Below are 25,212 nucleotides of genomic sequence, written 5' to 3'. Positions count from 1 at the left end.
GGTGCATGATGTTTGAAATGTACTGTTTTCCATGGATTAAATGGACCTGTTTGTTTTCTCAAACCTGTGTGGTCTGTTTTTTTCTGGCAATCACCGTGTGCTTGGGTATGGGCTCACGTATCAGGAATGGGACGGGGAGACAGGACGAGGAGGTAATGCCCGGTTACTCACCGGTAATATCCATTACTCCGAGTCCTGGTCTCCCCGTCCCATTCCTGAGCCCTTCCCTCCCTCCCTGGTTTGGGTTTTTTTGTTTGGGTGATTGTCTGTGTTTTTCGTTCTGGGTATCTTTGGTATTTTCAGGATGTTGTTTGTGGCACTTCCCCCTATATAGTCACGTGATGGTGACATCATCATAGGGGGAAGTGCAAACAGCGCAGCTGGGTAGGGGTTTCTGTGGAGCAGACTAGCTGCTCACGTATCAGGAATGGGACGGGGAGACCAGGACTCGGAGTAATGGATATTACCGGTGAGTAACCGGGCATTGTTATGAAACGATAGGTCACCAGGTATTCAAAGAAAAGAAAGGAAGCAAGGAGCCCAGATCCCACAAAACGATCAGCATTTAAATGTGTTAATCTTGGTAACTCCCGCTAGGCTTAGTTTACAAAATAGACGAAAGCCCTAACCACAAAGAACGCCTAACAGCAACTCCCCCTCTGTCTCTTTGCAACCTTTATGCATTTTTGTGCCCTGGTGAAGTGGCGGCACAGGCTCCTCCGCTAAGGTGGAGCAGCGTCGCCCTACTGCTTTTAAGCGGTGTCACTAAACGTAATATAAAATGCTAATAACTCGTAAGTTATGATCATTTTATTCGTGCCTTGTTTGGCAGCTTTGCGGGCAGGACGGGGTGGGGTTGCTCTGATGACAGAGCAGGGGAGCGGAGGAGTGGTTTGCACTCCCAAAAGTGCGCAAGAATGTTTGGCCTACCCTCTGGTGCCAGCCAAACATTCATGTCCACTTTGCATGTTCTCCATGCAGGCTGCATTACAGCCTGCATGGAGAACATGCCCAGCTTGCCATTCTCCTGCTGAGCGCCGATCCACGGTGCTCAGACCAATCACAATGTTTCATTGTGATTGGCTATCGGGAGACTGGGAGCCGGGTGCATCCTGCTTCATGCCCTGGAAGCGGGGAAGAGGACCGAGAGGAGGCGATGGTCGGCGGCAGACAATTAAGTGTGCATTTTTTTCTATTTCATTACCCCCCTCCCTGCCCCCACCCCCTTCAAATACCAGCCCGTGTAGAGCACAGGTTCACTTGGCATGTATGTGCACTGTAGCTCCGCATCATTTGCTGGGTCAGCTCAGTCACAGTCTGCAAAGCTTTGGCTGTAGATGTCTGTGCCTGCCCCAGGAGTTCCCCATTCCCAAGGACCAGTTGCTTTTGGACAACAAAGGTTGAACCCCATGGGGAGTACTCCACAAAGAATACAGCTGTACTTATTTTTTTGCTTTTAGGGTGCAAACATGTGCATATTGACACTTTGTGGCGCTGTAACACCACATGTGTTACTTGGTGCCCCGCTCACCAGGGTATGGCTTAGAGACAAGCCCCTCTTATATAAAAACAAGACTAATTGTTAAACTCCAGTAGAAAGTTGACACTTCCTTTCCTGTCCACCTAGAATGGCGCCTGTGGTTGCCACTACATCAGTGGAGATATTGCATGCACAAGTCCCAAACATTATCCAGATCCTGAAGTCACTGGCAAAAGTCATGACAGTGTTTTCCCCAATCCAATATGGATGTGTTGTCATTAAACATCAATGTCCTCTTCTATTTTCATGATAGCAGTGTATATAGCTCCTTCAGAGAGGAACTACAAGGTCAAGCTATTTTTTGTTGTTGCAAATAAACGGTCAATATGTGTTGTTTGAATTGCATAATAAGAATGAAACACTATACTTTGTCCACTCATTTAGTGCTTTTATTGAGAAAACATTACAGATGAATTCAGCTCTGCGGATTACAGTTGGAATTCTTATGTTTATTTTGAAGCTGTAAAGGCCACCTGGCTAAAAATACTTTTCATGAGGCTGGCTAGACACCGAGAGAGTATGTTTACACATCTCAGTTTGCCCTTATGCCTATTTTCATATTAGATGTTAACATTAATGTATTAATAAAGATCATCGGGCTCAGCACGTGCTGCTAAAATCTCTGCGTGACCTGCTAGTCATGTGTTCAGCTTCTGGCATAGTCAACCCACCCCTTCATCCTTCCAAGGTCAATAAAATGTGTTCCCGGTTAGATTGGGTAGATAGTAACGGCAGTTTATGCAAAGTGCCACAGCTAAAATAATGCATTTTAATAATTAAGAAGGAACTGGCCAATATCTGTCATGGACAGAAGGATTAACATCTCTCGAGAATGGCGCATTTCTAATATAAAAGTGAGCTCTTTAATTGCCTCGTGCCAAATACAAAGGTGTGATCGCGCGTGGCTGCTGCAGCCAGTTTCCCATTGTGCTTGTCGCGCCACAAGAGTCTAATAAAGGGATTTTCAGCGAGTAGAGTTAATCTCTCCACAATCTCCATTTCCTGCGCGGGCTAATCGGCTCGCGCGCCTCTGCGCGTCACACCTGCACGCGCGCCTTTCACCGGCGCTTCCGCAGATGTGTTTAATTCGGGCCTTTCATTTGCCCACTGGTTTGATTATGTCTTTCCTTTCGTGTACACCATATTTTAGCGCCATGAAGCTTCGCTTAACAGATATTATAACACATGACCATGCCGGCTTGCTCAGTAACTATCTTTTTTTGCAGGTACCACAGAGAGACGGCATGACGTGCGGAAGGTGCCGCCCGAACGGCCGGATTCCCTTCCGAGCAGAATAGAGGAGAAAGGTGAGCTGTGTTTTTTATTGGTTCCGTAGCTGAGTTTCTGAGCACGCGCATGCTTGTTCCCCAGCATTCAAATGTATGCTAATCTTTGAAATGGAACGCAGGTGTTTTTTTTTTCTGTCTGCGGGGCGCCGGGAACTTTCCATTTCCTGACCTGACCCAATCCAGTTAGGCGGACTGACCAGTAATTCATTCTGGTTGATGCCGGACGGATTAAAGGCTTTGCGGCTGGTCTTCAGCTGGTTCAGCGCTGCTCGCCTGCTGATTGATGGCTACCTCGTTGTAGGTGTTCACATTCCTCTTAATTGGCAGCTCTAGATGTAACGAGCATTGGCAAAAACAAAGGCACTCCCGGGCTGACAAATGAATCAGAAAATGGCTGCTGCCTTGCAAAACAGTTTAAAAAAGAATGACAGTGAGTGTGCATGGATAAGAGAACTAATTAAATGCACGATGGCAGAGTGTACTTTTTGAGATGTAAAATATTCTCCCATGCAGTCCAGTGAAAGGAGAAGGGTACATCCAAACAGCTAATAGATTGAAGGTGACAATAAAATACTCCTGTTGCCTGATCTAAGATGTGACTAACAGTGTGTCAAGCCAATGGCTGAAGATTCCTGTGCTTGAGAAATCAATAGCAGAAGAAGGCTGACAGGTGTTTGGGGCCACCAGAAGGTGGGCCCTGGACAAAGGGGCTCACCTGCCCACACATTGTGATGACCCTGCTCATGGTTAATATTGTCCAAGGCTATAAAAACTATACTAATCCTTTATGGGTTGCGCAGTAGCGTTCTACTCGCCAAAAAAGCACTTCAACACTCCATTGGGGGTAACAAGCGCTATATAAATGCAAACCTTCTTCCCTCTTCTATCCCTCCGCTATCCTTCTCAATCCAAATAACTGATTAATATCCACCACTCAAATTACTTTCATATTTCACTATACTAATACACCACTAATCCTTATGGGTTCCAGCCAAAAAAGCGCTTCAACACCCCATCTGGGGTAACAAGCGCTATATAAATGCAAACATTTTTTCTTCATCTGTCCCTTCGCTATCCTTCTGAATCAAAATAACTGACTAACCTATCCACCACTCAAATTACTTCCATATTTCACTATACTAATTCAACACTAATACTTTATGGGTTCCGAAGTAGCGTGCTGCTCGCTGAAAAAGCGCTTTGATGCCTTTTCAGGGGTAGTAAGCGCTATATGAATGCAGTTACAATACAATACAATATCCTGGAAGGATGTTCGAGGTTCCTTCAGGGCTGCTTCAGGCTTCCCAGTCTAACCCCAATTCCAATTGTAACAGTGTGTTTGCACAAAAATAAGGCACAACACTATAAAACATCGCAGTTCTATGATGTTTTAGCTGGGTGTTTACATTGAAATGTAAAGTACCTTTCAACAGTGCTGGAGACCTTTTTTACAAGACAATTTACCCCCTGTACACTTCAGCTTAAAATATTCTTGGAACTTAGTCAATGTCATGGGGGCTAAAATGTTCTTGTATCCTGACACTTGGGTTGTCTGTCAGAATATTGAGTGCACAGCAAGGCAGGCTCCTCCGCAATGGCGTATGAGCCTCGCCCCCTGCTCCAAGCCAGCAGATGAAAAATAAAACAATTACCTAAGTTTTTTTTTTTTTTCACTAGCTGGCTCTGAGCCAGCCCTTTAAGGGAGGGCAGGCCGAGGCATGGAGGGGGAAGAGGAGTACAAGCTGCACTCCCTAAGTGCGCCTATGTGTTTTGGCCACCCATCCAAGGCAGAAGAAAGACTCTCCGCTCAGAGCAGGAAGTCTGAGGGGTTTCTCCATCCCGGCTGTTCATTGCAGCTCAGACCAATCCCTGCACTGCTCTCACATGAAAGCAGCTTGGGGATTGCGCAAAGACCCGCAGAGGTGCCACTGTACACGACTGCAGCTCAAGGTCAATGGGTTTTTAATTTTTATTATTAAACCCCCGCGTGCCCCTCCACCTGCTCCACCACCTCTTCATTGTGTCGGCTGCACCTGATAAACAAATATCATGCAACATCATTATCATAGCCTAGATATTGACAAATAATTAAGGTACATAAATGCGGAATTAGTTAACCTATTCTTACCATACGATATTCTATTTGGTGATATTTTGGTTGCATTATTATTGTCACACAAAATCTTAAGGACTGAATATTCTGAAAGTGAACCTACTCCTAAGGATTCGAAGAATGTGTTTTTAAGACTGCATATTTCACTGTTCCAGGTCCAGCGTTGTGGGCACATCAAAGGTTTGGTCACAAAATAGTTTTCAAGCACCCTGGCTCTTACTAATATAGACACAGTCTGCAGCACCCTTTCCAACATTCTGCTGCCCAGGAGAATTATTATTATTTTTTTAAAAATAATTAAGAATAACGCGGCGCGGGGAGTCGGGAGTTCGAAGAAGAAGATGGACCGGCGCGTGGTCAGAGAGAGTGCGCGCCATGTGAGCCGCGTCCATAGTCCAGGTAAGGACATCCCGCGACACCAGCTAGAGGTCAATGCGAGACCATCAGCTCCTAGCACAAGTAACGCAAGTGCCCTCCCGGGCATCGGGGCGAAGATGACGCCAAACATCGATTAGCGAGTTGACAGTCAATATAGAAGACGGAGCGGCGGCCGCGCGCGGGTGAGACCAGTAAGAGCCCGACCTGTCCAAATCCGCAGAGAGAGTGACATTAAAGTCGCCACCCCATACCACAGCCGCAGGGCCGCAGGAAGAGTTCTGATGCCAAACATTATGAAAGAATTCAGGGTCGTCAGATTTCGGGCCATACACCGCAGCAATGGTAACAGGCTGAGCAAGCAGCATCCCGTGTAGAATGACATAGCGACCTTCCGGGTCAACCAGTCCGCGAGAGGTCTGCCAGGGAAGGCCACGGCGCAGCAGGATCGAGACACCCCTAGCATAGGAGGAATAGGTGGAAGAGTGGGATTCCCCCCAGTATCGCGCGCCAAGTCTGAAGATCGAATCAGGGAGTAGGTGCATCTCCTGGAGAAGGCAAATGTCAACCTTTTGACGCTGTAGATGGGCATGTGTTAGACGGGCCTTGCGTTGATCGTTTAGGCCGCGGACATTTCATGACCAGCAAGTCAAATCAGCCATAGGACAGGAGAAGGGGGCCAACCAGATACAGGACGAGCAGCACGGGGCCCAGATGCATCCAACCCAGTGCAGCCATAGTGGGGATGAATGAACAGTGGGAGAGCACAAGCGCAGCAGGAGTACAGAGCGGGGAAGACCACCACAGGGGAAATACCAGCCCCAAAGGGAGGGGAGGAGGACAGAGGAAGCCGGGAGTAAGCCAGCGCGTCAGAGACAGTACCTGGAAGTGAAACAACAGCCATGGTGTTACGCCGAAGACATAGCAAATAACAGAGCATCGTACAACAAATACCGAAAAGTCTGACCATGAAGATGGTGCCGTGTCTGCACTGGAACCTGCATTGTTAAAATGGAGTATCAAAACGACAAAAAGACCGAACCACCACCTCGCTAGAGAAACAACCCCATCCGCCCACCCCCCGAAAACCCCCTGGCGAGTCTTACACAGAGCATGAAAAACAGAACAACCCACCATTCCCCGCCCACCCCCACCCACTACGGCCCCCCCAATCAGGCAGAGAGTCCCCTCCACCCCCCCCCCGCGGAACTAGAACTGGAACCCCGAAACACAGCCTCGGACCACCCCCCACCCACACCAACCCCCCAATCAGGTTGAGCATACCACCGCACCACCCCAGGGACCCACAACCAGGAAGGGAAGACCAGATGGTAGAATTGGGAATCCTCCCGTGGGGCATGGCAGGGCCCAGCATACGCTCCTGCAAGGAATCAGGGTGGCCAAGCAGAGAAGGGACATACATCAATGAAAGAGAGCAATAATCAAGCAGACAGTAAGAGCAGCACTACTCATTCAATGTCACTAAGGTGCCCGGACCCATCAGGTTGAGACGTGGAAGAGGCAGAGCGGGACTCCCTGTCCAGTTTTTTAGCGAACACCAGAGCCTCCCTGGGATCCGGAAAGACCAGCGTTTTTGCCCCCTGGCGAATTAGTAGTTTTGCCGGATAGGCCACGAATAGGAAACCTCATGCTTGAGACGAATTCGTTTTGCAGGGAGGAATTCTCTCCGGGCGGCCTGCACGGAGAGGGTGTAATCAGGGTAGAAGGAAAGGTTGTTACCCTGGTGGTTGATGGTTCCCTTCTCACGAGCCGCCCGGAGAATGGCATCCCGATCACGGTAGTTCAGAATCTTTGCTATGGCCTCCAAATTCTCATTCTTTTCTCGGATAACTGCAAGGAGTTTGTCCATCTGCAACTGTTTTTGCCGGTCCTGGGTGGCAGAATCCTCCACATCGGAAACCCGGGACTCCACGTGGAGCAGGCGGTTGTCATGAGCATCCACACGGTACTTCACTTGGTCGAGACGGGCCGATAGCTGGTCCAGCTGAGCAGCAATCCCGGTCACAGTGGATTTGACATCTAGCATAATGGTTTTGAGGTCATCTTCTCGGGAATGCGGGGTCTCCATGGCACCCGCAGCAGAGTCTGCACCTTCGGCGCCCGCGACGTCTTGCCGGGAAGATCTGCGCAGTTCGAAGGCTATCTTGGGTTGTTTGGGGTTGCTCTTCCCCGTTGTGTAAAGCAACAAAGAGACCGCAACAGGCCAGATGCCCAAGGGAGCGCCAATTGTAGGGCCGCCCTAAACGCCAACGACCAGGTAAGAGGGGCACCACCAGGCACCCGGCCCAGGGAGCGGCACAGCGGCCATCAGCGGCCATGCGGGCCCCACCGGGTCAGTCACCGCGCACACCAGTGTGGTATCGTCCTGCGCGACAGCCAGAGGGGTCAAGAAGCGCCAAAGCGCAAATCAAGTGCCCAGCAGCCCCACAGGCTCAGCAAAGCACTGCCCCCGTGTAGACCAGAGGGCGATGGCGGCCACCGCCACGGCGGTCAGGAGGAAGGGACCCTCTGTAGGCCCAGGAAACACCCCAAAGTCAGCTCGAGAATCAGGGAAGGATGGCGGCCCCACCGGCCACAGCCAAACATTCAGGGCGGAACACAAGTTGATAGGTCAGGGCCAATGCGGGGTGCAGCTGAGTAGGAGCAGGCGAGGTGTCGGCCCGGGTCGGGGCCCCACAGGCGAGGTGAGAGGAGCGCCGCCGAACCCAGGGCAGGACGCAATGACAGGGCGCCCCAGGAGGGGGCCTCACATGAGCAGGCACACAGGCGAGGTGAGGACGGACCCCAGTAGAGGGCCAGAGACCACAGAAGTACTGGGAGCAGCGTCAAGTAGTAGCAGGCAGCTCCAGGGCCAGGCCGAGTAGTGAGTGTGCAGCAGCCGTCGGGCATAAGGAGGCGGCCGGATTGCCCAGTGTAGAGGGACCGCAGCACAGCAGATGGCGCCTCCCCCCGCAGCGCGATCCGGGCCAGGAGCGGGGAGGGGCCGGCGGCAGGCAGGAATCCGCAGGCGTCCCCGGCCAGGAGTTCGGGAAGGCCCGGCCAGGAGGGGAGCTAGGCCCCGTGGCCCGATGCACCAGGTCCGACACTACCAATGGAGGAGGAGCGGGGGGTCAACCGCTCGCCCAGCCCAGCACCGATAGTGCCGCAGCCCACGCGGGGCCCAGACGACCCGACCAGGCCCCCGCAGCACCGCAGCCCCACAACACTAGGCCGCACAGCCGGCAGCCCCCATGCCCGCAGGCACCCCCCCAGGCAGCGGCGCAACTCACCGGGGCAGCCGGGGGTCCAGTAACGGGGTCCGCAGTGTGCGCCCAGCACAGGATCACTTTCCGCTCAGCAGCGGGCCCAGCAGCAAGGCAAAATGGTGCGGGCCAGGGGACGCCGTCCCCACCATGAGGCCGGGAACCGCACCAAGGAGGCACCCAAAGACACCAGGCCCAGCCCAATCGGTGCGGGAGCCCAACAGGAGCAGGTACGTCGTCTGGCAGAGTGCAAGGTAAGTCGATGTCTGAAGGATGGTGCCGGATTTAGATGCTTGGCCGGCAGAGCCCACTCAAGGTGCGGCCATCTTGCAGCTGGCCAAGCCACGCCCCCTCGCTGCCCAGGAGAATCAAATTTATTATAGAGAAGACTATTTTTGAAGTCAGTGCTTTGTGCAAAGTCAAATGAGCGCAGAAAGCATTTGGCCTTATTAATTAATGGGCTCATTAAGGTTATGGTGTGTGGCCCACCTCCACCCCCATGAATGGACTACCACAAACCATGTGGAGCGATCGTCACTGGCCCTGTGGAGATTTTTTGTGCCTACAGAAGTGCCACTTCGCATCTGGTCCCTCTCACTTTTGTTCTAATCTATCGCCCCCCTCAGCCTACTCCCTCCTTTCTTTCTGATATTCAGTCCCTTCTAGCTACACTGGTGATTAATAATTCATCAGTATTAGTTCTGGGGGACCTCAATTTTTGGCCCAATGATCCTGCTGAGAGCCCTCAGTCCAGGGAGTTCACCAACCTTATGTCCAGTCTTAACTTCTCACCGATAGTCCATGGCCCGACTCATACTCACGGCCACACGCTAGATCAAATCTGGGTACTAAACATCCCGTCAACACCCCCCACAATAGTTCCCTGTCCCTGGTCAGATCATTTCATCATCACCTTTTCCCTTGCCCTAGCCCCGATGATTAAACCTCAACTCCCCAAAAACACCTGGGTCAGGAAATGGGGCAAAACCGACATGTCTTCCCTTTGCTCGACTTTGGCGAACACCAGCCCAGAGTTATCGGGCCTTACAGCCACCTCGCAGCTGGCCGCCATTGACAACTGGCTGACCGTGGCAGGCGATGAATTTGCCCCCTTAAAGCGTCTTACGGTCAAGCGAGCCCATGCCGCCAACCGCTGGTTCACCCCGGAATTAAAAAAACTGAAGTTGGCCGCACGGAGGGCTGAGCGAGTCTGGAGAAGATCTTACAGCCCTGAGCAGAAGACAGCTTACTTGTCCGTGTTACAAGTTTATAAAAAGGGCATTCTTGAAGCCAAAACTGAGTTCTACACGAACAGGGTGATGGCAGCAGAGTCTCATTCCAAGGAAATATTTGCTACTGTTCACGAACTGGCTTCATCTGGCAGAGCCGCGTCTACCATCCCCCCTTCCCAGTCCCTCTGTAACTCACTCAATGAGTTTTTTATTGACAAGGTTGCTAAAATTAAACTTAACATTCCCCTTCCCCCCCCCCACATTTGTCAATCCCTCCCCTCCCCCCACGGGTCCCAAACTGACTACCTTCCCTCTGTTAACTACTGATTCTCTTCCTCCACTGTTGGTCCGAGTCAAGTCAGGCTCCCCCTTGGACTTCGCCCCAGCTTACATCCTTAGGGAAATCTACTTAGCTTGTCCTATCCCGGCCCTGACTCTCCTCAATGACTCACTTATATTGGGCTCTGTCCCTAGTTTACACAAATCAGCGGTTGTTGTCCCAATTATAAAAAAAAGGGCGCTGATCCATCCTCCCCTGCCAACTACCGCCCCATTTCCCTTCTGCCCTACCTAGCTAAAGTCCTTGAGACTCACGTCACGACCACTCTGAGTGCCCATGTAGAAGCCAATGACTGCCTCTCCTCCCGCCAAGCCGGGTTCAGACCCCTGCACTCTACGGAGAAAGTGGTGATCTCGGTGATGGACAGGCTACGGGAAGGCATTGATACCAAGACACCTCAAGCCCTGATACTCTTAGACCTATCCGCCGCTTTTGACACGGTGGACCACTCCACTCTTCTCTGCCGTGTCAGGGCGGCGGGCATTGAGGGCTTGGCCTTCTCGTGGCTTGAGTCATTCCTAGCCGGGAGAACCCAGGCGGTTCATCTAACCGGTTTTGCCGCGGCCTCTCATAAGGTTGAGTGCGGGGTCCCCCAGGGCTCGTCACTCTCCCCCCTTTTATTTAATCTGTACATCTTCCCCCTCATTTTTATGTTACAGCAGCTGGAGGTCACGGTGTTCAATTACGCCGATGACCTCCAACTAATTTTTAACCTCTCCCATTCCCCCTCATCTGCCCAGAACGTCCAGTCAGTGATGAGATTCATCCAGGACTGGATGAACTGCAATCACCTCAAACTTAATCCAGACAAAACTGAGTTGGTCTTGACTGGAGGTGGTTGCAGTCCATGGTCCCCTTCCTTCTGGCCCCCCTCACTTGGTGTCCCTCCTTCTCCTGTACCTAAAGTCAAAACCCTTGGGATTTTTCTGGACTCACAACTTTCTATTCATTCACACGTTAGTTCAGTCGTCTCCTTGTTTTTTTTTCTTTAAGAATAATTAGGAAAGTTTCCCGCTTCTTTTCTCTCCCTGCCTTAAAAATTATTGTGCTAGCCTTGGTATTGTCCCGTATTGATTACGGCAACGTAATTTACAACGGGGCTCCCGCTTATGCGATCCACCGCCTGCAGCTGGTACAGAACCAGGCTGTGCGCCTGATCCATGGCCTTCCCAAACACCACCGGGTCAGCCCACTATTAAAAGCTCTACACTGGCTGCCGGTGCGGGAGCGTGCCCTCTTCAAGCTCGGCTGCCTCACTTTCCAGGCCAGATCAGGGACTGCCCCTAAATTTCTATGCTCCGCTGTCATCCCTTATCTCCCTGGCAGAGAGCTTCGCTCCTCCCATGCGGCCCTCTTAGCCATCCCTCGATTTAAGAAACAGAGGGCTGGTGGTGCGAGGTTCGCTGTCCTGGCCCCAACTCTCTGGAATTCCCTTCCCGTTGCCCTCCGCACTTCGCCCTCCTATACCCAGTTCCGGAAGGATCTTAAAACCTTCCTGTTCACCAAAGCCTACTCTGTCTAAATCCCCTCCTACTGCTGTCACCCTCCGTAACGCAATAGCGCCATGAAACCGCTAGGTAGAAGTGCGCTGTACAAATGTTTTTAAATTCAAATTCAAATTGATATAAATAGCATCCCTACGGCACTGAAAGTTTAGTGAGAAGTATACGTATACCAAAAAGTGATGTATGAAATGTTTGAATTACTCTCTGCCATTGGTAATTACTCTGGGCCTTATCCCAGTCCATGTTTATTTTGCACACCATGTCACCTCAGTTTGGATCCAGGCATGTAGAAATCAGTCTTGACCCTGCTCTAGTAGGAATAGTACAACACGAACTGCCAGGCCAGGTCCTCCCTGAAGTGGAACAAAAGCAATCCAGATGGGACTGGTGTACCCAGACACGGGTCCAGTGGACACTGTGCCACTGTAACCAAGCTGTACCTAACTTAAGATTCCTAATAAAGATGAAGCCGGTATTGGGTTGCTTGTGTCCTGTGTCACGGAGGATCTGGTCTGGCCTGTCTTTTTTCAAGCAGCACTATTTATTTCTTTTACGGATAATAGACTTAAAAAAAAAAGACATTTGCCAGATTGGGAATGGAAACACAGGGCTAGTGGTCTGCTGGTCTTTGCAGACCACCATCCAGGTGCTTACAGCCTATTGCAGGGTGTTGTATATAGCAAGCTTCTTAATGAATATTTATTAACCAGGTCATTCTGTGACCTTCTCTGACTAGAGTTGTGTAGTAGGACTAAATAGTACATATGTGGCATCCCAAAATTAAAGTCTGGGTGAAAAAAGTTGGTGCACAATTTTCAACCACCGTTTTGCGACCAGTACATCAGGCTCTACATGTCTTAGATGCTAATTACACCAAGGAACCTCAGAGGTGGTTGCTTTATGCAGGAAACTCCATAAGAAGCTGAGTTTGCTAAACTGCCCATTGTCAACTTTAACCGCATCCCCATCAGTGTTAATTCTCTTGTCTCAATGTCACAGACTATGCCACCTAATTTGTTTTTAATCACATACCTTACTTCAAAATTAACCTTTTATTTCCACATAATTTGCTTCAACTTGCCTCCTAATGTAGTCTTCCTTTGCTGAGTAAATTCATTGACTGTGCTCAGTCTGCGCCACATTTGGTAATTACCAGCGGCGGTCTTTGCAGGTAACAGCGGTGGGGCAGTGGGGCCGTGTAAGGGGGGATTTCGATGGACGATGCCAAGGGAAAATTAATTATTGATTTAATTTCCCCTCTGCATCGCCCCTCAAAATCCTCCCTTACCCGGCCCCACCGCTGTTACCTGCATGGCCCGCGGCTGGTAATTACATTCCCACATCTTTCGCCAATAACCAAATCAATTTTCTTTAAGTTATTCACACAAAGAAGAAACACATTCTGAAAAATGTTTACTAACTCCTCACTGTGTATTTTGTGGTTCCAAAAAAGTTCAGTTTTACATATGTTAAACATGAGTGCCTCAGTCAGTCCTGACATTTTCTTTGCATTCTGGTATTTGTAGTCCTGTATTTGCCCGTGGGAAAAATTACAACTCGGTGCACTACTCACTATTGAAATAGGAAAACAATGGGCCACTGGAACACCGAATCCTTCATTGGTGGGGAAAAAGGCTTATTGCACAGATATGCTTTCAAACTCTTTTTATAGACATACTAAAATGTAAAAGAACTTTTCTAAAAACATATTGTGCATTTGAGTAAAGGTGTCACAGTTACTATTTTTATTACATTCATTCCTGCTCACTCGGACAGCTATCTTAAATGATTGAATATATTTGGGAGAAAGTATCCACTGTTGTACATTATAAGGATATTGCAAATATCCTTTTAATGTGTGGCAGAGGGTTTTTTATTCCTTATAATAATTGGTGAAAACCATGACCCTTCCCACAAACTGCATAAATCCTTAGTGTCTTGCCCTTACATTGTATTTGCAAACACCAAGATTAAAAACAGAATCTGTACTCCGGAATTAAACACACCAAAAAGCAGTTTACTGAAAGATATTAGCATTAGTTTAATATAAATCAGATTAAATAAATGCTGTGGCTGTGAAACATGCAGATTATATCTTTCCTGTAATGACCTCTAGAGTGGAAAAAATAAACATATTGTCATAAATATCTCCTTTCTGCTGATCATGTTTCATTTTAGAAAAACATCAGCTGAAGAAAAGGGCAGTTCCTGTTTTCGGTATTTGTACCACGCTGCCATTTTACTCCATGACCTGCCTCTGCCTTTCAGCCAGCGGTCAGGAGCACACCCCAAAAAAGTCGGTGGTTGCCAGCATGCTTCTGACCACTGGTGGTGCCCGGTAGTGGGCGACCGCCACCAGCGCCTCACATAACTAAGCTCCCTCTCACCATAATACGCAAGAAATCAGCACTCAAAGAAGGGTCATAACGTGAAGTTTTATTTCATCTTCCCAAGAAACATCATTCTGGGGATTCAAATCAAGAACTTGTAATCTGGTCCATGTGCAGTGAAACCATGTTGGAAGGCAAATATAGCAATTTTGTGTAGAGTGAATCACTCTTCTCTCTTTTTGACTCCCATGTGGTCGCTGAAGGGTGGGGTTTCATGGCTTTTTTGGTATTTGTATCGAGTTCCTATCATGGTTATCTTAAAAATATTTGTTTCATGTAAAAAAGAGAACAGGTATTGTGTACCACAAGTGAGCCATGATGAGAATTGATGTAGCTGGTAAGTGCTTTTAATTTTTCAAATTTGTTGAATAGTCAGGTCTGGGAACTAAGCATATTGTGTGTTTTCAGTTTTTATTAGAAAACTGTATGACATTTCATTGCTTTTTTCAAGACAAATTGAAACGTTTCATTCTCAACGGTTTAATATCTCCCTCTGTTTTCATATCCCTTTTTAATTACAGAAAGAACAGAGCGGGAACAAAAACTTATAGATCTGCAGAGGCCTTCTGTCCCTGCAATACCACCGAAGAAGCCTCGGCCACCCAAATCCAACTCCTTGAACAGACCAGCCACCTTGCCACCTCGTCGACCAGAGAGACCAGCAGTGCCTGCACAGACAAGGTATTTTACGTCTTTTTAAAATGGTAAATAGTTGAGATCATAACATATTGAACTATATTAGCCATTTTCATTTTACTTATTCAAGTTTTGGTTTTTATAGCTCTCCTTTACTGTGAGACATTAGTGCTCTTCACACAGGACTGTGAAAATACATAGACAAAAAGTAAGAATAAACAAAGGAACAGTAATTGGTCAGTGAGACAACAGCTTGCATGTGTAGTGTTAAATGTTTGTTGGATGCTGGATATGGTATATCTATAACAGAAACCTTTCAAACTCCCTGGGGGTATGGGCTCAGAACTGTTTGGGATGTGTTGAGAGATTTAGATAAGCTCTTGCTTGGATTTCTCGGGATGAAGAGGTGAGTTTTTTTAGTCATGTCTTGATAGTCAGTAGGGAGGGACCTCGTAGTTCTGCATGGTGTGCCTTCGTGAAGGATGCTGTGCTTAAAAGATTTTGAATGTAGCTATTTTGAGTAATAACGAGAATCTGCTCTTCAGACTTCTTTGGCCTCTTGGGATATTGAGGTGTTCAGCCAGTTATGTGGATAATTTACATAGGTGGCTTTGTAGGTGAGAAATCCGATTTTTAGGTCTTCCCTTCAGGATAGCGCAATATCTGCCTGTTGCGTGAAATATTATTAGTTTACAGTCGACTTATAGCCCATCTTTTGCTTACCATTTGTTGGATTGATTGTCACTTTCTTTTGTTTTCTTCTTATTCATTAGCATGTGTATGCTTTCCTTTCTCTTATTGTATTTGACCCTCCACTGGAGCATGAACACATTATTTGTGTTCTTCCACTGCCCCCCATGTTTTGCTCTACTTTTATCGTTTTGTTTAAGCACTCTGGGATCCCATGTGTTTTATCCAGCTGTCTTTCTTGTGTACTTTTCCCCCTCCAATAAATGTTTGTGTTGCTATTTTGCTGCTTGTGTGCTTCTCCCAACCCTCCTCCGTGATGCCCTTGGGTGGGCATTCCCCTGATAATGTTTTTATACATATGCTTCTCCTCTGCTACTCGTTTCACCAGGTCTTACCCGTGGGCTCCCCACTCGTTCCTTGCTCTCCATTTTCTTCTACCAAACGTATCCAATGCTCCCATGTGCCCCCTCATGTTGCACCGCCCTTCACCCTCTTGTAGATTCCCTAGCCCTCCTTGTTTCTGCCACACGCCCCACTCCCTCCCCTCCATGTTACTTCTCCACCTGTGTTACTTTTTTTGGTTTGTTTTACTGATCCAACTTGGATCGACAAACAAAAAGAAAAATATATTTTGCCTCATTTTGTAGGCATGTGCTTACTTGGTGCGCACTGTGGGTGCTGTGGAGCATGGCTAGCACTATTGGCTCAGTCACAAAGGCAAGACCTAGTGGCTTTGCCAATACTTGTTAATGTGATCTTCCAGGTTGGGAAGCCAATGCAGTTTCTTGGTAATGGTAGTGATATGTTAGAATTTTTCGGTGGAAGAATGGAGAATGGAGCTTGAGAGGAGCACTGTTTTTATGGAGCCTGGTGAGAAATGTGGATTCTAGCCTAAACCTCATTGCCAGCATGGAGCAGAGAAAGAATTAGAGCTCATGCTGCATGGTCTGGGACTACCGGCCACCCCCCTCCTTAACACACTGACAGCGTTACCTAATTCAACCATTCAACACATGGGTCTTTGGAAGTCAGGGGGTCAGGGCCCCCCCTGGCCGTATTTATTAAAATATAAAAACAAAATAAAAATTTTAATAAAATAAACATTTAGACAATTATTAAATGCACATTTCAGAACATTAGATTTACATCCATTTTTGACATGGTATGATGGGCTAACCTTAACAAATATCTAGTACAGCGTGTTTCCTAACCGAATCTAACATCCTGAAAATTAAAATGCATTCTAATAATTTAAGTCGTACGGCAAGGTCGCTAACCGGTGTCAGATCCTTTTACAGCTACGCTCTCACGATCGAGATGCGCATGCGCAACCCAGGGCACGTTTCACCCACGTGCGCGCGCAACCCAGGGCACGTTTCACCCACGTGCGCTCCCTGAACTCCATTTAACCATAACAGGAGGGCCCGTACACTCGCGCACCTTGATGACGTCATAGTGTCTGTGAGGGGTGGCTACCAGCCTGAGGAAAGCGTAGACTCCCTCCCCCGCACCCTTCTAAGTAATGGATATCATATCCTGCCCCTGAAGTTCTGGGAGAGACCAATGGCCCCTCCCGCTGGGCGGCCCCTTTCGTGAATGGGACCGCCCCCCCCAAGGACCTTAAATTGCTGCTCACCGATTATGACCTTACCGCCGCAGGCCAGCATAGTTGACAGACTATCTGCCCCCCCCCAACCGCCTACACTGCAAGGTCATCTTCCTAATCAAAAAACCCCTCTACCCCTGCTAGTTTGTTCCCTATCCATAGGGCATTCCCTGACTCTGTGAACTGGACCCCCACCCTGTGAGTAGAGACAACCACTCCAACAATTGTCAACTCTTCTTCATCAGCCGACTGTTAGTCTACAATGTCTCTCTCTGATGCACCCCTGTGGGTTATACTGCAATTGAGGTGTTTGAAATAATTTCTCAATCCAAGTGTTGATCCTCTTTATCGAGTGATTCTTCACAGGGTGACTCCGCACCCTCACCGAGTCCACCCCCCCCTTTCCCTGCAGCCTGGGGAAACTGAGCCCCCCTATGTTGCAGTCTGAGTTTTATATTTTGCTAACTTGCTTGCTAGTGCGATTATCCCTTCCACCAGAACCCCCTTTGCCCAATTAAAAAACGCAATCGTTGTTACCCGCTGTCAGATATTGACTGAGGGTGGGGGGCGTGCCTATCGGGTACTTCTCCTTCCCCGCTCTGGACGGACAGACCCCATCTTTGGTGTCCCTGTAGTTGCTGTGACCGGGGGTATCCTGGTACTATCAGTGTACACCTCCCACTGGCGTATAGTGAAGTCTGCTAACCACCCACACCTGGCCACTACGCTCTGGGAAATGTTAAGTGTATGTCTACCACTTTACTATGGAAGTCCCCACTTCCCGACCAGGGGTGATGAGGCGTTGCATAGGCCTATTATTCCTGGGGTTGCCAAGGCTAGCAATGCACACCCTTGTGCACTGCCCCATCCCTATCGTTGGCCCTACCAATTGGTAACCTATGAATATACCATGCTGACACTGGTGGCCCTGCGAGCGCAGGCGCCGTTACTGTAGAAATACAATTTCCTGTTAAGGAAAATACTGCCATTTTATGTGACGCAACATCCCGCTACATTACTGCGGCAAGCCCAATCTAGGGTTTACACACCAAAAACAATCAGCCCTGTGCTGGCACCTCCTGCGTCTTTGATCGCTCGCCCATCACAGTTGCGTTGTTGCTTGCCATCCTCTACCTGACGTAAGCATCCCTTGGGCTGTCCACCTGTTGCAGCTGTTGTGATGTGGAGCACTCCAGATATCCCCCATGGACCCGGCCATACATAAATGGAAAAGATAAACACAAACCATTAGTGTTTCTGGCGATAACTGCTGTACACGTGCTAGTCTTACATTGCCATCACTTGCTAAGTTTTAGATAAGACGCCAAATGCATACTCATTAACACTTCCACTGTAAGTGTTAAGCGTAGCCTCAGTTTGTGTCCCATGTAGTGTGTTTTGATTAGTGTTACGGAGAGTGCCCTGTAGAATGACCTTCATTAGAGAATAATAACCAGTGTGCAGTACAGTGACCCAGTGCATAGGGTCCACCGTGATTACAATAGCGCCCTCGTGACTCCTTAAGGACGATACACAATGTGAAGTGCGGTGCCACGGCACATTCATGGTTACTAAAATTCTGCTGCAGACCAGGACATCACCTCCTATTCCTGGTTTTCTACCCACGTCTTTAGGCGATAGGATCTAGGTTTGAAAGGGACAGTCTGTTTGCCAGTGCAGCATCTAAATCTTTAGCATAGGATCAGCGCCGCCCTAACCATGCTAGGCTGTAAAACTGGCTTCCCATCCTCACATTCATTGTTACTAAAAGAAAATTGTGCTGCAGACGAGGACATCGCCTCTTAATCCTGCTTTTCTACCCACGTCTTTATGCATAGGATCTATGTGTGAAAAAAGGACAGTCAGTTTGACAGTGCAGCATCAAAGTCTTTACCCAAAAGGATTAGCACAGCCCTAACTATGCCAGGCTGTAAGATGGCACAAGAGCCTTTTTAGCTCCCCACTTTGGCTTCTGGTAAATACCATCCCAGCCAACCGGACATGATCACAAGCATCCCCAGAATTATTTGATGCCGCAACTAGGCTCTTGGACACCTTTTAAGGTGTGACATCCGGGGCCAGGGTGTGTAGGATTATCAGGACCCCCAAGCAATCGGTCATTAGCGTGGGGAAGTTCCATGCTTGTTGAAACTATCAGAATGGTTGATGTCACTGATCTTAGTACTAACATGAGATGACGTGTGAGATAAAGGTTTTTCCCTTGCGTGGGTCCCCATGTGTCACTACCTTGAGTGCTTCCTGTTGGCCCCCGCCGTTCTAAAGGCTGCAAGCCTTGTCAGCATGCCTGCCGTGGTCCGTACACCACTTTCTTGATATATGGTCCGGTACGCCCCTAGGGCACGACGTATACTGTGCTAAGTTACTGCGTGTTAAATAAGTTAATAAAGTTGTTATCTAATACCACTGGACAACTCATGGTGGAAATATAAAATTGAGGTAACCCACAAGAAGAAAACTTTTCATTTTGGCCTTTCGACAACCGCATCATTGAAAATTCACAGATTTGCCCAATCAGCACTGTTTGTAATTCCCTGGAATGATTGCGAACCGCATGATACAGTCAGTCATTCATAGTAAGGACTGAAATAGATTCTGCAGAGCCCCAGGCTTTTGGGAGCATCAATGGTCGATGCCATCTCCAGTATAAGGACAACGCTACCCTACTTTAACTGTTACAAGTGAAAAACCGAAAATTTCACCTAACCTGAAATGCTTTCCTCTTGAACAAAGTATCAATGTAAGACACAAATTTGTAGCATTGTTGGCCTAGAAAGGCAACCCGAAGGAATTGGCTTGCCCTACCCCCATGCGCACAAGGGAAACCTCTGAAGCAGGACCTGCTGCTCTTCAAAAGAAAGGTCTGATCTATACCCGTTAGCGGTTCTAATACTAATAATCTTAGTGGCCCACCATGGTACTCTCACTATGTTGTCGAGACAAGAGTCCTTTAGACACTACTGGTTCCCCAAATTGAATGGATTTCTAGGCCCACCATGGTATTATTTGCCTTCAAAATTGAAATATTCAAATACCTTTGTTTGGCTTTCTGCCCTGAATTGCCACAAAATGTGGTTGACGTCTGTGCTTAGCACAGTTGCCACGCAGCTTGGGAAACTGGCTTGCACACTATCAAGCCCTACACTTAAATACCTGTTTGCTCGCAAGGAGGACCCCAGAAAGCGGGTAGAAAGCGGGCATTAGCATATAGGAGTTACCATGCTCGTTTTACTATCCACTCAGTAGATCCAAATGATAATCCTTCTAAAGTGTTTACGCTTAAACTTATAATTGTGAGATAAAACATTCCACCCAGAAACAGCCCCACGAGAGATTCTTGTGGCCCATTTACAACCCTCACATTAAAAACAGGCAATAAAAAAGGGGGGATGCCCATTGTTGTGAAGCAATTACCCAAGTGATTCCATCGCTCCGCCTGAACATAGATACGCGTTACTCGAAAAGGCATTCGTGGCCCCCATGAACTACCACTGTACTATCTATTCTGCCCCTCAAAAAGAAGTTCAGAATAGTCAGAAATATGACATATGCATCCACTGCCTCTAAGGCCCTGCTGCATATACTGCCTCTTAAGGCCCGGAGTACTGACTCGCCTGCATAACGCTCATTTGTTCCCCCTTGCTCTGAAACTGTTACCAAGCGATTCGACCCTTTCTTCTCTAGACCTGCCTTAGTACATCACAGAACCAAAACTGTGGTCTAGCCACCCACTTGTAGTCTTTTCTGTCATTACCACAATTATTACTATTACAAGTATCTTACCTGTAAGACTGGGCTATTGGCTTTGTCAGTGCCTGTTTGCTGCCTAAGATAAGTACATAGCAACCATGGTTTGTCTAAAAGTTTGAAGAGCTTACATTTGAAGCCCTGGGGACACCATGACAAGTAAATGACCAAAACTGTGGTCTAGCCTAATGTGCCGCCTACTTGTAATTTTTCCCTCATTCCCCCAACTATATATTACCGGACTATTGGCTTTGTCAATGGCTGTTTGCTGCCTAAGATAAGTAATTAGCAACCTTGATGTGCATATAACATTTTAAAATTACACAAATAAAATTACACAAATAAATCTGCCCCTCGTTTCCTCATCAGACTTCCGTCAGCTTGCTCACTCCCCTCGTTTTACCCTTTGCTGGAAAGTATCCCATTTCGCACTGTTAGAGTGCATTTTTATTAAGCAACCGCTAATTTGCTTCATTGATCGTATTTTTGGACACTACATTGAGGGATATGATCCATATGGAGCACGAAGGGCAGACCGGCAACTGCCTGTTAGAAGTTTCACCTCTAAAAAGCCCAACCAGTTATTCGACATCGTCAAGTACTACGTTTTGACGTGATACAATGTGGCAAACTGCGTGTTGAAAAAGGTGAAATCATTTATTTGGTTGCCTTAATAAAATAAAAATACATAATTCATAAGGATAGTTACAGTAGAGCAGACACATAAATGTCAGTCCCCACTGGACCAAAAGGGGAAAGGAGATACTTAAAGAATCACAGAATATGTCTCATGAAGGACTGAATGTCACATTGTATTAGGGCCAATTTATAAACATGAAATATGTATGATTAATATGCACTTAAAGGTTTAATTTAATATAGATGACAAAGCTTGTAGTCTTCCTTGTACTGCCCCTTCAAGCCATTCATGATTATAGATAACCTGCGGTGTGAATTATATTTATGCTAGTAAAAAGCACATTAATTTTTGAAAGAAAGTGCAACACGTATTAATCTGCACTCAATCCCCGCTTAAGATGCTATGCGCCCGAACAGGGAATTGAACCCTGGACCCCTAGCTTCAAAGTCTGATGCTCTACCGACGGAGCTATCAGGGCTTCGAGCACCGATCACTCCAATTAACTCAGACACACACAATATCTCGTTAAACGGTAGGCAGATATCCAGTCATTTGTGAGTAGTTGTGAACAAGCGTAATTCCGGGCAGAAGCATTAATTATTTCTAAAACAAACACGCCAATAAGGTGTTATTTTAAATACCATCTCATATATGAATGTACATTCAAATTACATATCGTTTTTAACGATTTCGAGTTACTGGCCCGTACGTGGATCGAACCCACGACCTTGGCGGTATGAGCACCCTGCTCTAACGACTGAGCTAACCGGCCAGGCAACATGAAAAACACTCGAAATTACCAAAACAATGCGACATAAATTACGCTGCCAACCAGGCGCACGCTCATCATCAATAAAAGGAAGAGTTGGGTGGAGGCAGCCGCTCGCACCGCAGCCGACCGACGCAGCTGTTCCTCCAGGCGAGTTGCTTTCTCCGCCGACAGGCCCATCAACTGAATTGGTCGCACGCCAGGCCCAGCTGCTCTCCCCATACCGCAGGTCGGGTCACTGCAAAAATGGGGGGCAACCTCCACGCTCGTCCATCGATGCAGGGATAAAGCACTTTAAAGGAGATCTGCGATCCGCCGGACGTCCAAACGTTCTCACGCCGCCCTTATAACCTGCAAAACGAAAAAAGGAAAAGAAAATTACACAGCCCCACGGTGGGGCGAGCCTGGGAGCGCGGGCACAAAGAGGCCGCTTCCCGCGCTCCCCAGGCTCTTAACCCCTTCGCCGTCGCGGCCCCGCCCCCTCGCCCCGGAAGTGCACAACTACTTCCGGGGCGAGGGCGGGGGGGCAAGCCACCACGAAGGAACCGGGATATGGGAGGGGCCGGGCCCCGCCATGCCTGCGTGGGGGCCGATTGGCCCCCCCTTTTCTTTGTTTTTAATTAGAGGATGATATTTTTGAGCATAAATAAAACCCTGTGTCTGCATTTCATGAATAGGAAAAGAATGGAGGCAATTTTGTTTATAGTTCTGTTAAGGCTGCCTCCCTCTTTGGCCAATTGCTGTTGCACAAATAATGGATCTGTTGGCAATGAATAAGTCTTGAACACCGTCAACACCCCTCAACCCAACTACATCATTGCACAGACCTGCTCCTAATTTCCACCAAACCTCCATTTCCCTTTTCCAGGCCCAACACAACAATTGTCTGCCTCCAAGAGGGGGCTGGATGTTACCCCATATCAAAGAGCTCTCAGCCGGCTTTCTGAATAACCTAGGATACGTTTCAGATCCTAAGTACTGTGTACAAGGGAGGCTGTGGAATTTGCTTTAAAATGCCAGACGGGTGTATTTCTGCAGCTGAAATTTTAGGATATTTCCCTTCACTGCCTTATCAGTCTTCTTCCTCCCACTCTTTATTACCACACAATAAAGCATTTGAATAAGAAATTCTGCATATAGCCGTAGTATCTCTGTGAGCATTAGGACAATAGCTGGTTCGGGCTGAATGCTTAGGGAAGGCGATGGGATTCAGTGAATTGGATTAGATGATAGGTTTATTCTGAGATTAGGTGAGTTATAGATGTTGAGCACTAACAGGACAGTTCTTTTGTATCATAGATACTTTCTTCAGATTTGCAATGACACCTTAATGCGGAATAAGTTAAGAAAGTTCTTAGTAGATGAGGAGCTCCTTGATAGCAGTGTTGAGGTAGGTAGGTGAGGGGAGGCTTTGAGCAAATTCGAGCTGGTGGAGTGTTCCAGTTTAATGGCCCCAGTATCTGATCGGCACCTAAATGCAACATACACTGTTTTATGTGTTGGTATGAGTTCTTTGCTGCCTGCGCACAAATTGTGAGTTGCAACAAAATGAATCGGGGTTTTTAAGAAATATTTCTGGGAGGAGCTGCTTTTGGTTTTGCCAGCCATGATCAGTGGCATGTGTAGAACTCCGACTTTTGCAGAGCATGGAGCTTGCCAGGGATATTGTAGAGTATCGTTGTATTGAAATTCAATAATGTATCCCAGGGGTAAAAGAATACAATGAAGACCTACCAGTAAAGGATTACAATAGTCAAGTTTTCTTTGAACAATAGAGATCAGTTCTTGACTATATGGAAATGATTTACTGTATGTTTTGTGTATCCAGCAATGGAAATCTGGTTCTTGTGCAGGTGTTATAAACATTCCCATATTCTTGGCAGGGTTGAAGTTCACCCATAGGTTTCTGGATGAGGATGTTGTCACAATGTCTGTGGGCATAGGATAGCGAAGGTTAAAGAGGCAGGTGCCGGAGCTATGGGAAAAGTATTGCGGAATTTTGATCTGCTTAATCCTCAAAGAATGAGGGATTTCACCGGATGTTTTGGAAGGCGCATATGCTCTAACCTAAGCAACATTATTTAGTTGTGCCGGAGTTGTTAGTTAAACTGCTGGAGCAAGTTAAGAGTTCATGGAGTTGTGGTGCGCCGACCAGTCAGACAAAGTATGTAATGGTACGGTACAACATTGACTCTCAAAGGCTCCCACTCGCCCCAGACCTAAAACATCTTGCTTCTGTGAACCCGCAAACACAAATAACTGAAAATGGCCACAATATCCACTCCTTCTTCCTCAGAATCTTTTGTTCCTCGAAGATTGGCATTACAGCCAGTTTAAAAACATCCAGGTACCCTTTAATTGCCCGTACTCTGAGCCTGAAGGCTGGTCCTCGCCTCTGAAATCAATGCAGAAACTGGATTTAGGCCCTCAGTAGAAGTCCACCCTAAATTCCACATGGAGTGTGTATTTGTGCAACACACACACACACCCAGTAACACAATGAAAACACCACAAAGATACTCCACACGGGTTTTAAAAAATATATAGTATTTTTATGAGAAACTCAAGACCACAGCAACAAAAATCCAATAAGTGGAATAGGAGTTATGAAGTTTTAAAGATTAAACCAAAAATAGTGCTTAGATGTCAATAGCACTCAAAGGTTACTTGAGTTTGTGTTAGACTAAAGTAAACCCAAAGTTCAGGCTGACCGCAATGGAGGGCAGGCTCTACAGGACTCCGACAGGTCTTGCTGACAAAGTACCTTGGAAGGAGCAAATGTCAACGACAAAGATTCGATCGAGGAGTCGGAGGTTCCTCATTGTTGTCGATCCATGAATGGAGGTGGAGCGTCGGCACATATCCACGATGTCAATGAAGGCTTCATCAACAAACCCCTTTACGATGCAGGCAGTGTGTAATTGTCGAGACACTGTCTGTCGTCGTCATGTTGCAGTCCCTCGAGGTGAGGGCGTCGAAGGGCAATGCTTCGGTTCCGATCTGTGCTAAGTCATCCCTGCGTCAATTTTTAATCCAAACCACTGGAGAACCAACTTTGG

At 47.5% G+C, this 25,212-nt stretch overlaps 1 protein-coding gene across 8 annotated transcripts in view; it reads left to right on the top strand.

Annotated features, from left to right (window-relative positions):
- SH3KBP1 (SH3 domain containing kinase binding protein 1) overlaps window positions 1-25,212 on the top strand; it is a 1,542,178-nt gene that overhangs the window by 1,347,443 nt on the left and 169,523 nt on the right. For 5 of the 8 annotated variants that reach the window (XR_013599915.1, XM_078657888.1, XM_078657889.1 and 2 more), the window contains 2 exons: window positions 2,767-2,847; window positions 14,569-14,728. Coding sequence is in view for 6 of the 8 variants with exons in the window: in XM_078657888.1 (XP_078514014.1) it covers window positions 2,767-2,847; window positions 14,569-14,728 (241 nt within the window). In the remaining 2 variants the exon portion in view is untranslated. The remainder of the gene's footprint in view (window positions 1-2,766; window positions 2,848-14,568; window positions 14,729-25,212) is intronic. The other 3 variants (XR_013599916.1, XM_078657892.1, XM_078657890.1) reach the window with 1 other exon arrangement.

Source organism: Lissotriton helveticus, chromosome 8, assembly GCF_964261635.1.
Source record: "Lissotriton helveticus chromosome 8, aLisHel1.1, whole genome shotgun sequence".
Taxonomy (NCBI): domain Eukaryota; kingdom Metazoa; phylum Chordata; class Amphibia; order Caudata; family Salamandridae; genus Lissotriton; species Lissotriton helveticus.
The sequence above is the reverse complement of the archived record's forward strand: the minus strand, read 5'-3'. Positions and strand labels throughout refer to the sequence as shown.